The following is a 13,430-nucleotide window of genomic DNA, read 5'->3' on the forward strand; positions in this document are numbered from 1 at the left end:
GTGAGACTTATAGAGGTCATAAAACTTAGGCAGCGGCCATTTGCACTAAGTGCAAATAACAATAGATGCTATTTATTAAAATTATTAAAGGACAAGTTCGGTATTTTACACTTAAAGCCCTGTTTACAGATCGTTTCTGATGAAATAGAACGGTTGAGATAAAAATGTGGACACATGCTGCTGTCCCGAGAATTTTAGGTTTATTTCGCTTCTCCCCCCCACCTACACAATGGCAGCCTATGGGCACTGGAACAATCCTTCCTAAAACGCATTAAACTTTCGATTACAAAGACGTGAAACTCACCGAGTGGTCAGGGGTGTTCACTGATATGCTCACACAAAAATCGCTGCAAAAGATGCTTTCCAACAGGTTTTATCGTAGTTTTTGTCCAACTCCATTGACTTGCATTGGATGGGCTGTGTGCGGTACGGTATTACTCCGCCGCTTCTTCTTCTGCTTCTTCTGTGTATTCAATTAAATGCCAGTGGTTTGCTTGTAATTGGCAAAGGTGCATTATCGCCACCAACTGGGCTGGAGTGTCTATTATTCAAGCTCTCAACGGAAGAATCTACGGGTGTGAGACGTTTGGAAAAATAGGTCCACAGTTTTACAACGAATGGTAGAACACCTGTTGGAAAGCATCTTTTGCAGCGATTTTTTTGTGAGCATATCATTGAACACCCCTGACCACTCGGTGAGTTTCACGTCTTTGTAAACGAAAGTTTAATGCGTTTTATGAAGGATTGTTCCAGTGCCCATAGGCTGCCATTGTGTAGGTGGGGGGGAAAGCGAAATAAACCTAAAATTCTCGGGACAGCAGCATGTGTCCACATTTTAATCTTAACCGTTCTATTTCATCAGAAACGATCTGTAAACAGGGCTTTAAGTGTAAAATACCGAACTTGTCCTTTAAATGGATGCCTACTTATTGGGACTATAAAGCCCTCCCAACACCTACTCCTAACCCTAACTAATAAACACTTTATTATTAAAAACGCGTTAAACCGTTTATTTCCACTTTTCTAATATTGTATTCATTATTATTGAAAATAAATGCCTTTCCGATCTGATATGTGATAGGAAAAGGGAAGACGGATTTGAACTCGGGTCGATTTCCTTCAAAACCACCACGCACCTCACCCCTACACTATTACTACTGTCTTCCGTAATTTTGTCTTGCCCAACCAGAAGTCAGTGGGTGAAGTTAGTGTAAATAGCCTCTGTCAACAAGGTGGGCTATTTGCATTTAGTGTAAATAGACAACCATTAAAACTTATGACGTTCCAGGAAATCCCTTATATGGACAAAGGCATCTATACCACTGCAGCAGACTCAAATTCAGATGAAACATGAAGACAATAAACATACCATTGCGACAATATATAATTTATTCTAGACATCTCGAGTATTTTCATAAGAATAAAGTATATTATGCAATGCTAATCGGCGTAGCCTTTTTCCACTGTATTCAGTATTATAAAATAATATCATTCTGCATCATTCTGTGACATGAAGTCACGTCAGAAGGAAGTTACTTCAAACACTCGACTCTGACATTATAAAGTGAGTTTGGAGTAAAAACTTAAATATTCTCTTTTGTTGGACAACAGGTTTGTAAACGCTTCTCATTACAAGTTTGGAAAGTTGATTGGTACGTGTTGCTTTTTCATTATAAGGGCCTCAAACTCACAGCGCTTGTAAATATGGAGCAGCATTTACTGCGAACCGATCGATATGCTCTGATCGCAGTGCCGCGCTTGAACATGAAGCACGCTGCACATGTGCTTATTTAATTAAAACTTTTAAAGGGATAGTTCGGCCAAAAATGATATTTAACCCATGATTTACTCACCCTCAAGCCGTTCGAGATGCATATGTCATTTTTCAGACGAACACATTTTCAGTTATTTTAGAAAATGTAATGTAATCCGTGCGGTTTTGTCGTAAAAATATACATATTTAAAACTTTATAAATGAAAATATCTTGCTTCCGGCAACGGTCGACGCGCGTTCACGGGAGATGGATGCCGGTGTAGGACGTAGCGTAGGAAGCGTCGTGACGTAGAACGAAGTACAGCTAAATCAAACGCTACGTCATACGCCGGCAGCGATATTTTTTTTCCCAGGATGGTAGGGGAAGACTCATGAATATTCATTAGGGAAGTCATCCCTGATTGGTCTTAACCCCAGTGACGGGTAGGTTTAGGGCGGGGTTAGGGGTAGGTCATCAGACCCCCAGTGGCGGGTAGGTTTAGGGGTGGGGTTAGGGGTAGGTCATCATCAGACCAATCAGGGATGACTTCCCTAATGAATATTCATGAGTCTTCCCCTACCATCCTGGGAAAAAAAATATCGCACGCCGGCATCCATCTCCCGTGAACGCGCGTCGACCGTTGCCGGAAGCAAGATATTTTCATTTATAAAGTTTTAAATATGTATATTTTTACGACAAAACCGCACGGATTACCCTCAGAAGGCCTTCGTTTATCCCCCTGGAGCCGGATGGATTACTTTTGTGAAGGATGCATGCACATTTTGGGACTTGAAGGAGGTGGACCCCATTACTTCACATTATAACCACTGAAAGATCGAAGACATTTTCTAAAATAACTGAAAATCTGTTCGCCTGAAAAATGATTGACATATGCATCTCGAACGGCTTGAGGGTGAGTAAATCATGGATTAAATATCATTTTTGGCCGAACTATCCCTTTAATTTCAGTTAATCGTGCAGCCCTAACCTCACTTCATACAAACAAGCACACAACAAACTCTCACTTCACACAAACAAGCGGCTCTGTCTCACACACTCTATATGTCACACTGTACAGCCCTGTTTTGATATCTTGGCAAATATGAGCACATTTTTAGACATTGTTGAGATCTCTTATGAAACTATCAGTGACACATGTTGAGATTTACTTAAGTAAGTTCACATTTGTTCTACACACTTCATATAAGATACAGCTGATTTATGTAAGAGGTCTCTCTCTCTCTCTCTCTCTGAGTGTGTGTATGTGTGTGTGTGTGTGTGTGTGTGTGTGTGAATAGGAGCTCTTGTTAGTCAGTCAGTCTGGTATGTAGTGTGTGGGTCTGAAGTGTGACGTGTCTCTGAAGTAAACAAACAGCCGTATTGTCAGAGCATGTCTCGTTGCCTCCTTTCCTCCTTGCTGTCATCTTTCTCCACCATTCCTTTTTCATTTCTCCATTTATTTCTCTTTTCCCCTCATTCTCTGTCTCCCCTTTGCGAGTGATGAGAAACTGGACTTTTTTTAGTTTAGATGCTGAAAGTTGACTTTAACATGGCGAGTTAAGAAAACTGATACGTGTGTGAGTATTTGTGTGTGTGTGTTTGTCACACTCATGCATACCAAAAATCTGAATGGCAATACAGACCATGGAGAGATTGAGCCAGGTAAGATCCGATGACCTCATTCATCTGTCTCTTCTTTAAAACAACATATCTATGATATCATTACATTTCATTATGATGTCAGTCGTTTTGAATAAAGATGGACCGGCTGTTGGTAAGACGATACAGAAATAAAACCATAATTACAAATTGGTTTAACAAATTGGTTATTGGACACTTAAAAATAATAGGAACTGAATCTCTAGTTTGTATTTTCTACACAAAGCTGTACTTTTATCTATGTATTAAATGAGAGTGAAAGATGCAGACTCTACGTCATGTGGCGGGTTCTGGTTTGTTCTCAAACAATCTTCATTCCTCAACATCTACATTTGAAGGAAACATGTCACTGTAGAAGCATTACAGCAATAACCACATGAGATTGATCTGTCAAACGTTCAATTTGTTTTTCGACCGTGTGCGCCCTTGGTCTCTGCTCCATCTTGTCTTTCATTACGGATAAAATAAGGATGAAATGATGTATGAGTCAAGGGGAGAGAACAACAGGTGGGAAATGAGCGTGTCACCAATCAGGCCTGACATTACAGTCACACACTTGCACTCTGATGAGAGAGAGAGAGAAGATGGAGGCAGAAAGCGCAATGAGTCTCTGCATGCTAATATCTTCAGCACACACTCATTGTGTGTATGTTGCACAAAATGTATTTAAATGAATGTTTTTGGCATAAATAATGCATGTAACTCCCTGTTAAGCATTTGTTTTGTCATGGTTTAGAAAAGAAAATACTATTGCCATTTATTTTGTACACCATTTACTAACAGCAATTGTGAACTAAATCAAATGTAGTTTTAAGTTTGGCTGCTTTGGTTGCTTTTTCTTTGTTTTTACTAACCAAGGGGACAAGTGGAAATCATTTTAAATAGTGTTGCTTTTTGAGCTTTGATTTTAACAGTGCATCTTTTCCACCGTGGGCTGAACCTGACACTGTGATTTGAATGATGGCTTGGTGTTTGTGGCTAAAAGTCGCCCATGTACGAGTGAGCTGTAATGACAGACACTATTACAGGGATGTGTGTGTCTGAGAAGTCATAAAGATCCAGACCATTCATTGACATCACATGCCTGAAAATACCACAACCACTCTGAGGAAGATCTGGGTATTTTCACCATAAAGAGAGGTGGAGAGATTGAGAAAGGCAGAAGGACATTCTACAGGAAGTGTGGGAGAAAATAGAAATCAATAAATTCCTAAAGTGTTGATAAAAATAGCTGGGGAATTTCTGCCTGACTAACATCTCTTTAGAACTGTATGATCTTTGTTAAATGGTGTCAGACAGTGTCAGCATTAGTGTGTGTGTGACAAAGAGCTGGACGGCTCTTGAATCTGAGTGGAATCGTCTGTGAAGGCAAAGATGCCAGAATGAAAAAACGAACAGAACATGCGTTACTCTTAGAGAGACTGTGTGTGTGTGTGTGTGTGTGGTTTACTTAGGCTATGTCCTCAGTACACACAAAAAAAAAAGAACATTTGAATAATCTAAATAACCTTTTTTCCCACAATAAAGAACCTATTGTGCAATGGAAAGGTTCTGTGGATGTTAAAGATTCTTCATGGAACTATCAATGCCAGTAAAGAACCTTTATTTTAAAAGTGTTGATAAACATGTTTAAATTAGGGATGTGTGTCACGATAAATTTGTTAATTTGTGTGTTAATTTCATCAACGTTTTAATGAACATTTTGTTACTCGAGCAATTCAAGCAGCAGGAACAACTTTTCACTTAGAAATTGTGCTAGAGAAATGAGTTGCTCAGCTCAGAGTTTTCCACCAATTTTTGTTGTTGTTGTTGTTGTTGTTGTTTTTAAACTGACGGTCCTTCAGCTCCCCTCGGCCTCATGGGATAGTAAAATATCCATTGGACGCACACTTAAGAATCCCAGTGGAAGTAGTACATCATCCATTTCTTTCGCTTACTATTTCATCATGAATACTACATATTTGCCATACTGCTTTTGGCACACTGTGTTGTACGATAATACACTTACCCAGAAATTGTGAATGATCCCCGCTGCATCAAAGTGAGAAGCTAACTTTTGAGTTTCTCGTGCACGTATTTGTGAGTATTTAATAATATTAGCTGTGACAGGTCCCATTTCGAAAAATGAAAAATGCTGCTGTTTTTCCTTCACAATTCACATGAATTGTATTTCAGCTTGTTGCAGTATCTGTGCGCAGCAAATTTTCAGGGAAGATGAGCTGTGATTTCTTCACTCTTATCCTTGTGAAATGAGCTCTGTTAATCTGACAAATGACCATTAAGAGGGATTGAAATGGTTCTCATTCTCGTGTACGACGTCTCTTCCGCAGAGGCCTCAGAGAACATTCGCTCATCTCTAAATACGCTTGTGCTCATATACGCTCAGCGTGAGCTGTCAGACTGATGTATGGAGCATGAACGAGAGAGTGTTGAGCTGAAACATGGTGCTGAGTGAATGCTAATAAGCCATGGAGACCCAAGAGCTTTAAGACCACCAGCCATGGAAACTACTATCTCCTTTACTGGTCTCTTCTTTTCTCGATTTGTCTCTCACATACATCTTTCATATATTCTTTTCTTCTCTTCTCAACATCTTCTCTAACATCTCCTCTTGTCTCATCTTGTCTCTCATATACTCTTCCTTTCTCATCTCAGCTCATATCTCACATAGTCTTGCCTTGTCTCATTTTGCCTCAACATGCTTATCTCTCATAGTCTTGTCTCATTTTTTTTCTCACACACAGCCTACTATCTTACTCTTCTTTCATATACTCTCTTCTTTCCTTACATAATCTTGTCTCTTCTCGTCTCTCATATACTCTTCCTTTCTCATCTCGGCTCATATCTCACATAGTCTCATCTGGTCTCTTCTCTTCTCATCTCGACTGTTTTTGTCTTATCTCACATAATACATTGCATGCTCTCCTTTGTTCCTCATAATCTCTTTTCTTCTCTTCTCAATGTCTTCTCTAACATATCTTGTCTCATCTCGTCTCTCATATACTCTTCTTTTCTCATTCCGGCTCATTTCTCACATAGTCTCATCTGGTCTCTTCTCTTCTCATCTCTTCTCGACTGTTTTTGTCTTGTATCGCATAATACCTTCTCTTGCATGCTCTCCTTTGTTTCTCATAATCTCATTTTTTTCTCTTCTCTTCTCATTTCTTGCTTTGTCTTTCAAATTCATATTTTTCCTTGCATGATTTAGTCTCTTGTCTTGTTTCTTTTCTTACACACTTTGTCTTTTTCCATCTTGTTTTGCCTTGTGTCATCACGCATTCTCTCTTCTCACATATTCTCCTTGTGTCATACACTCTTTTCTTATCTTGTCTCACATACTATCTTCTTTTCTCACATATCATCGTCTCGTCTCATCTCCTCTCTCACTTACTCTTTATTTCTCATCTCGGCTGATCTTGTCTCTTCTCATCTCTCCTGTTCTCGTCTTGTCTCACATACTACCTTCTCTTACATGCTCTCTACTTTTCTGTCTCATCTCATCTCTCTTTGTCTTGCATCTTTTTGCATAATCTGTTCTGTTCTCTACTTGTCTCATCTTTCATATACATCTTTTCCCGCTTTCTTATCTCATATTATGTCTCATCTTTACATGCTTTCTACTTTTCTCATATTTTCTCTCACATTCTCTCTTCTCACATAATCGTTTCTTGCATACTCTTTATTTCCCACATACTCTTCCTTTCTCATCTTGGCTCATTTCTCACAGTCTTGCCTCTTCTCGTCTTTACTGTTCTTGTCTCGTCACACATTTCTATTACATGCTTTTTTCTCTCTCGTAATCATCATCTCTTATCTTTTCTATCATCTCACATACTCACTTCTTCTCTCGTCTCATCTGGTCTTGTATCATATCACATTCTGTCTCCTCTCACGGAGGTTCTTCTTTTATAATGTTTTCTTCTCTCACACATAATCTCATCTCCTCTCATTTTGTCTCTTGTATTTTTTTCTTTCACAAACTATTCTATTCTCATTTCAACTTGTCTCTTCTCTTATATCTCTTCTTTTCAATTCTTATAATGTCTTCTTGTCTCGTCTCGTCTCTTCTCGTCTTGCCTTGTGTATTCTCACCTCTTCTCATCTAGTCTCTTCACTTATTCTAATCTTAACTTCTCTTGTCTAATCTCATTCGCTGTCTTTTCTTGTCTCATGCTAACTTGTCTCATCACATCTCATCTGCTCCATGTGCTTCAATTTTCATTCTACTAGCATCTGTTAAATACACACACACACTCACATACAAACAAGCACCATCCTTCCATAAAAATTCCATTGGCTTTAAAAGCCTATTCATTCAGAACTGAGACTCTGGCTGGCTTTGACCCAAGGGCTGAAAGCTGGTGGAAGCCTGTGTAAGTAAGTGTTGCCTGCAAAATACGCTCAGAAAGGGAACCAAGCCAAACAGGAAGTGGCAGCGTTAACCTAATTCCTGGAGAGGAAATGATTGGCCACTACGTGCGCAGGTTGTAATTTCATTGGCCGGCTGCATGTGAAAAATAGATGTGTTTGTGCACTAGCAGCAGGACACATTAAATACACAGTAAACCCAATCCTACATCAACAGCCCCGCAGCAGAACTCTTCACGGGAGAATGTTTCCATCTGATTGTGTGTCTACACACTTCATAGACAACATCAAAGTCCAGGTTGGGATCCAGTAGGATGCTTTATTGCCCTCAAACACACACTTTTCTCTCATCTCACTCTGTTTCTCGAGCTGTGCTGCTTTTGTTGGAACGTCCTAGGTTCGATACAAGTTAAGCTCTGTCAACAGCGTCTGTAACATGCTGTCAAATGCCACAGAAAATCATCTCAGTTTGTAAAAATAAACACAGTTGCTTTTAGTTTAATGCTTTTAGTGCATGTGCAATTCAGTAGCATTGGAACTGGAGAGTATAAAAGCGGAAATTTGATGCTTGTGTTTTTGGAGAAGAAAAAAAAACATATTTTCTTCACACCAATGTGGGTTACTCAAGGGATAGTTCACTCAAACATTAAAATTATGTCATCATTTCCCCACCCTCATGTTGTTTCAAACCTGTATGGCTTCTGTGGATCACAATATATTTATGATATATATTATATAATGATATTAAATAATATATTTTGAAGAATGTTGGTAGCCAAGAATCTTTGGTGGCCATTGACTTCCATTTTTATGGAGTAAAAAAAAACAAACACTGAGATTTCTCAAAGTATCTTCTTTTAAGTTCCGCGGTAGAATAAGTCATACAGGTTTGGAACTACATGAAGGTGACTGAGTAATTACGACACAAATTTAATTTCTTCACTTTTCAAGGCTTTTGTCATACTTTTAGTTATGGGACAACTTATGATTATTTAACAGTACTTTGCAGATAATTACAGAAAAAGTTACCAGGTATACATGATCATGACAGGAGTTGAAAGATTGGATGTTTACACAGACTGGCTTATTATAATAAAATCATATTATTAACATGTATAATATTTACATCTTATCGCTATGCTTTCGAAACAGTTTTTAACGTTTATTGTGTTGCAGTTCATCTATCAAGATGACAGACAGCATTGAATTGACTGTTTAAACAGCCTCTGATTTTATTTTTATAAAATATTTTACTATATTTTTCAAATATTTTACCATATTTTTCAAATATTTTTCTCCTCATAATACAGATGTACTGTATTGAAAAGCAGACCCACGTTGTTTGCTTTAGATGTGAATGACGCACTTTGCCCTTGAGAGCCACATATTGGCTCAGACCTATTTGAATAGCCACTTGTTGCTATGCTCTAGTGGATAGAAAAGAGAGAATGTGTGTGTGTGTGTGTGTGTGTGTGTGTGTATGTGTGTGTGTGTGCAGGGACGTCACTAGGATTGGAAGACAGGGGGGACTTAGCCCCCAGGGTATTTGTAACTTGCGTTTATAGAAAATCTTACAGTGAATTTGAGTAAAAAACAGCTATGTACTGTATATGTTTAGCTGTATTTGTCTCTTCAACCCCGTTACCATCTTCAACCCTGTTACCCTAGTCTCAACCCTGTCACACCTATATATATATATATTTTTTTTTTTTTTTTTTTTTTAAGTTTATGAATAAGTAATTTAATGTTTGCTGAACTTAGTCAGAAATGTTCAGAGCAATCATAAAAATACTGATTTTAGTTCAAATTCTGAAGTTAAGCCATATCTTTGATAAAAAATGATAGGGTTGCTGTCACAAAAAGTGCCCATTTCAGGCTTTATAGCATAAGTGTAAAATAATATATAAATTTTATGGTGCATGGTACAATTTTTGGTAAGCTACGCTTTTTTATTATTTCAATTCAATTCAATTATTGTAATTTGATTTAATATTGACTCATTTGGATAAATATTAGGTACATAGGCGTTATTTTTTCTCAAGATAAAAACTCACCCAATGCTGTAAGCCCTATCAGCTGGTAGTATTATTTAAGGTTAAAAATAACTCAAATTAAATATAATGCGTTTTTTTTATTATAATAACAACAACTTTATTTAATGATATAAGTAAAAATATAATAAATATGTAATATAGAACACATATTTAGCAAAATCCTCTCTATAGCTCTTTTTTTCTTGCCAACTACTTGCTAGCCTATATTATGTTCATTAAATGGCTTTCCTGAGGTAAATGTGACATAATTGTTCTCCAGCTATGTTATTGACCTCTTCACGCTGATAAAAAACACTGATTGATCGATATTATGTATGAGGAATATACATTTCGGTAAGTTGTAGCCTACTACTGTATCTTTCAACAGTGTTCGTGTTTTTTTACTATTAGCTAGTAGAGATGATCGGTTCACGTGCGCTAGGGATCCGTCACATCACATTTACAAGCGCCAAAACGGTATTTATTGTTTGAATTTCGTAATAAAATTGACAGAATCTGAGAGCTGAGATTATTTTATATCATAAAGTAACCTGCTCTGTCTAGTCTGTCGGTCTCCGTGTCCTCTTTGCTTCGCGATTTTTCTGTGCGTGAGAAAATGGATGTGTGGCGTGTGAAAAGTGTCAATTGCGTGTGTCTCACGGTGAATGCGTGAGAGTTGGCAGGTCCAACTTCCGACTTTTCGGCTATTTTTTGTAGCTGGATATATATCATTTGTTGCGTCTAAATATGAATGAGGATACGGTTATTGATAAATCGAATTGTTATTGTTGTTCTTATTATAATTTAGGGGGGCTTAGGAACATTTTGGGGTAGCTTCAGCCCCCCTAAAATAGGCCTAACGACGTCCCTGTGTGTGTGTGTGTTAAAGTGCTAAGAAGGTCCAACTTATTTTTATTTCTGTAAGCCAGGCTTATTAGTGAGATGATTCACGTACTGGACGGTGAAAATTGCAGCTAATTGGTCTATTTTTTTCTGTTTCTCTTTCCAGCGTCTAATTCAGAGCAGGATGCTGCAGTGAAGTTGGAACAGGAGCGAGCTGAGATACTCGCCAAATATGACAAGGTGAGAGAAAACAGCCGTCATTCACTCACCAGCCAAATACCCTCCAATACGCTTCCAAGAAAAACAGTAACACAACAAACACGTACTCTGATCCAATCCACCTCCTTCCACCATAGTTCAGAACCTGCGCACATCATGTTCGATGTGCGCGTTTTCTTTGGGAAGATTCTCTGTAATCTCATCTGCAACACTTTGCTGAAACGTTGTCTGTCTGATGTTAGAAAGATTGGTCCTGATTGGTCAAAAGGGTGCTCTAGAATTGCTGAAATATGTAGCAGGCATGATGTGAAACACCTGTTCCCCAGCTGCTATGTATATCACTTATGTTGGGAGGCTAACTTTTCCCAAGTTCACATCTGGCATTGTATCTTCATCCATGCTTTCCAGAAGATACACTCGTTAAAAGACATATAGGTGAAGTATGTTGGCTTACATGGAAGGAAGTGGCCTTAAAAGTGAAATGAGACCTTACACTACATTGATGCATAATGATTATGTGGTAATAAATACTAAGAATATTATGTGGTAATACACATTAAGAACATTATGACTTCACCTGTCCCCTTTCTATGATTATTGTGTGTTTTCACTGAAAGCTTGTGTAAGGTCTCATGATTTTTCTCATGAAATCTCTCAAGCATGGCCAGTTTGTTAATTGATAGTTTGAATTGAGTGTAATCTGAGCACTCATTAGGGAGCTCTAATTCTGTAACGTGTCTGTTAATTGGATTGTGATAAGCTCGCTTACGCAGGGATTCTCCTCTCAACTCAAGAGAGCGCAACACCTAACAGGGCTCTAGAGTGCGACCAATTTGGTGCACCTAACGTCCTTGCATCTGCTGCCTCTCCACGAACGAAGAGTTTGTTCTCCTTTGACGGAACTCACACTCATGGTTGGATCATATCGTGGTCTAAACCAATCAGAGACAGAGATGGGGCGGGTCTTTTCCTCTGATTGGCTGTGGTCCAGATATTCCTGTAGGCCTACACTAGCGCCCTGAGCACCTGAGAATCAGTTACGGCAATCAGATGGTAAATGGTAAATGGTAAATGGACTGCATTTATATAGCGCTTTCACAGACCCAATGGCCACCAAAGCGCTTTACAATATTGCCTCACATTCACCCATTCACACACCGACGGCGGTGTCAGCCATGCAAGGCGATCCAGCTCATCGGGAGCAGCTGGGGTTAGGTGTCTTGCTCAAGGACACCTCGACACTTGGTCAGGTGGAACCGGGGATTGAACCACCAACCTTTCGGTTTGTAGACAATCTACATGAACCACTGAGCCACTGCCGCCCTGATGACGAACAATGAAAAGAAATGGACCCATAGACCCATAGAGAGTTTTTTCTTTAAGAAAAGTAGGCCTGTTCCCCCCAACACTCTCCCTGTTCAATGCTCCGACAACAGCCCAGACATGGAGCTACTTCAGCCACCAGTCTGCCCAGTCCCTGTTAAGATGCCAAGCCTTGGTCCTTCGTCGGAGATGGATAAGTAAATAAAATAAAAAGGGAAATACATATACATTTCGTAAAGACTGCTAGACCAGTTTCCCTGGTTAAGGTTTAATGAGGTTTAATAGGAAAGAGAACGTAATGTTCATCAACATTTATTGTAAAGAATGTGGCCAGAGCATGGCAAAGAACAGTGCATTTGTAATCAGATCAACAACGTTTCAAATCGAAACGCTGAAAAAGCACAATATAATTTTTTTTTTTTAAAAACACTTCATTTTGCGATAAGTGTGTGACTGGCCCCTCTCCTGGCTGTATTTCAGTGGCAGGCAGCAGCTATCAGGTCCTCAGAACAATCAGAGATGATAATAAAATTTAACGTCACCTATAACATCACAAAAGAAGAGCTGCCATTCACTAAATTTAGATCGGAAATTATTCTGATGAAGAAAAATGGATTAGATGTGAACCCGACGTACAGCAATGACGTTGCATGTGCCCAATTTATTGGGGTATTAGCCGACACATTAAAAAAAAAAAAGACGACTGTTGCCATCACAAATTCCACATACATGTAATTTATGATTGACGGTGACACAGACATTTCCACGAAGGAATGTGTGATTGTCTACAGCCGGATCTCAAGGAGAGGGAGATTTTTATTTTTATATACAGTATAATTGTGCTTCAAATAAAAAAAAACAACAACATTTACCTACACCTTATTCTTGTTTAAAATAATTTACATAATATATATGAATGTATATGGAGCGTGATAAAAAGTTGACCTTGAAATTGTGGCGTTAAAGGCGATGCGAGCCGAGGAAAAATTTGGCTAAATAAAAAAGTTAGGTGCACCAGTGCAACCAAGGCAAAAAGTTAGTCTGGAGCCCTGCCTAAACTCCATTACAGTTTTTATTTAGTTTGTTTTGTTTTGTTTTGTTTTGTTTTGTTTTGTTTTGTTTTGTTTTGTTTTGTTTTGTTTTGTTTTGTTTTGGCTTGGTTTGGTTTGGTTTGGTTTGTTTGGTTTGGTTTGGAAAGTAAAAGAAAGTAAAAGAGGACTGGCTCGAGAAT

General features: G+C 38.6%; 1 protein-coding gene across 4 annotated transcripts in view; it reads left to right on the plus strand.

Annotated features, from left to right (window-relative positions):
- usp6nl (USP6 N-terminal like) overlaps window positions 1-13,430 on the plus strand; it is a 64,448-nt gene that overhangs the window by 25,449 nt on the left and 25,569 nt on the right. For 3 of the 4 annotated variants that reach the window (XM_079868339.1, XM_079868338.1, XM_079868336.1), the window contains one exon: window positions 10,824-10,897. In XM_079868339.1, coding sequence (XP_079724465.1) covers window positions 10,824-10,897 — 74 coding nt within the window. Of the gene's footprint in view, window positions 1-3,262; window positions 3,417-10,823; window positions 10,898-13,430 lie in introns of those variants that run through there. The other variant, XM_079868337.1, reaches the window with a different exon arrangement.

Source organism: Squalius cephalus (assembly GCF_949319135.1).
Source record: "Squalius cephalus genome assembly, chromosome: 4".
NCBI classification, from domain to species: Eukaryota; Metazoa; Chordata; class Actinopteri; order Cypriniformes; family Leuciscidae; genus Squalius; species Squalius cephalus.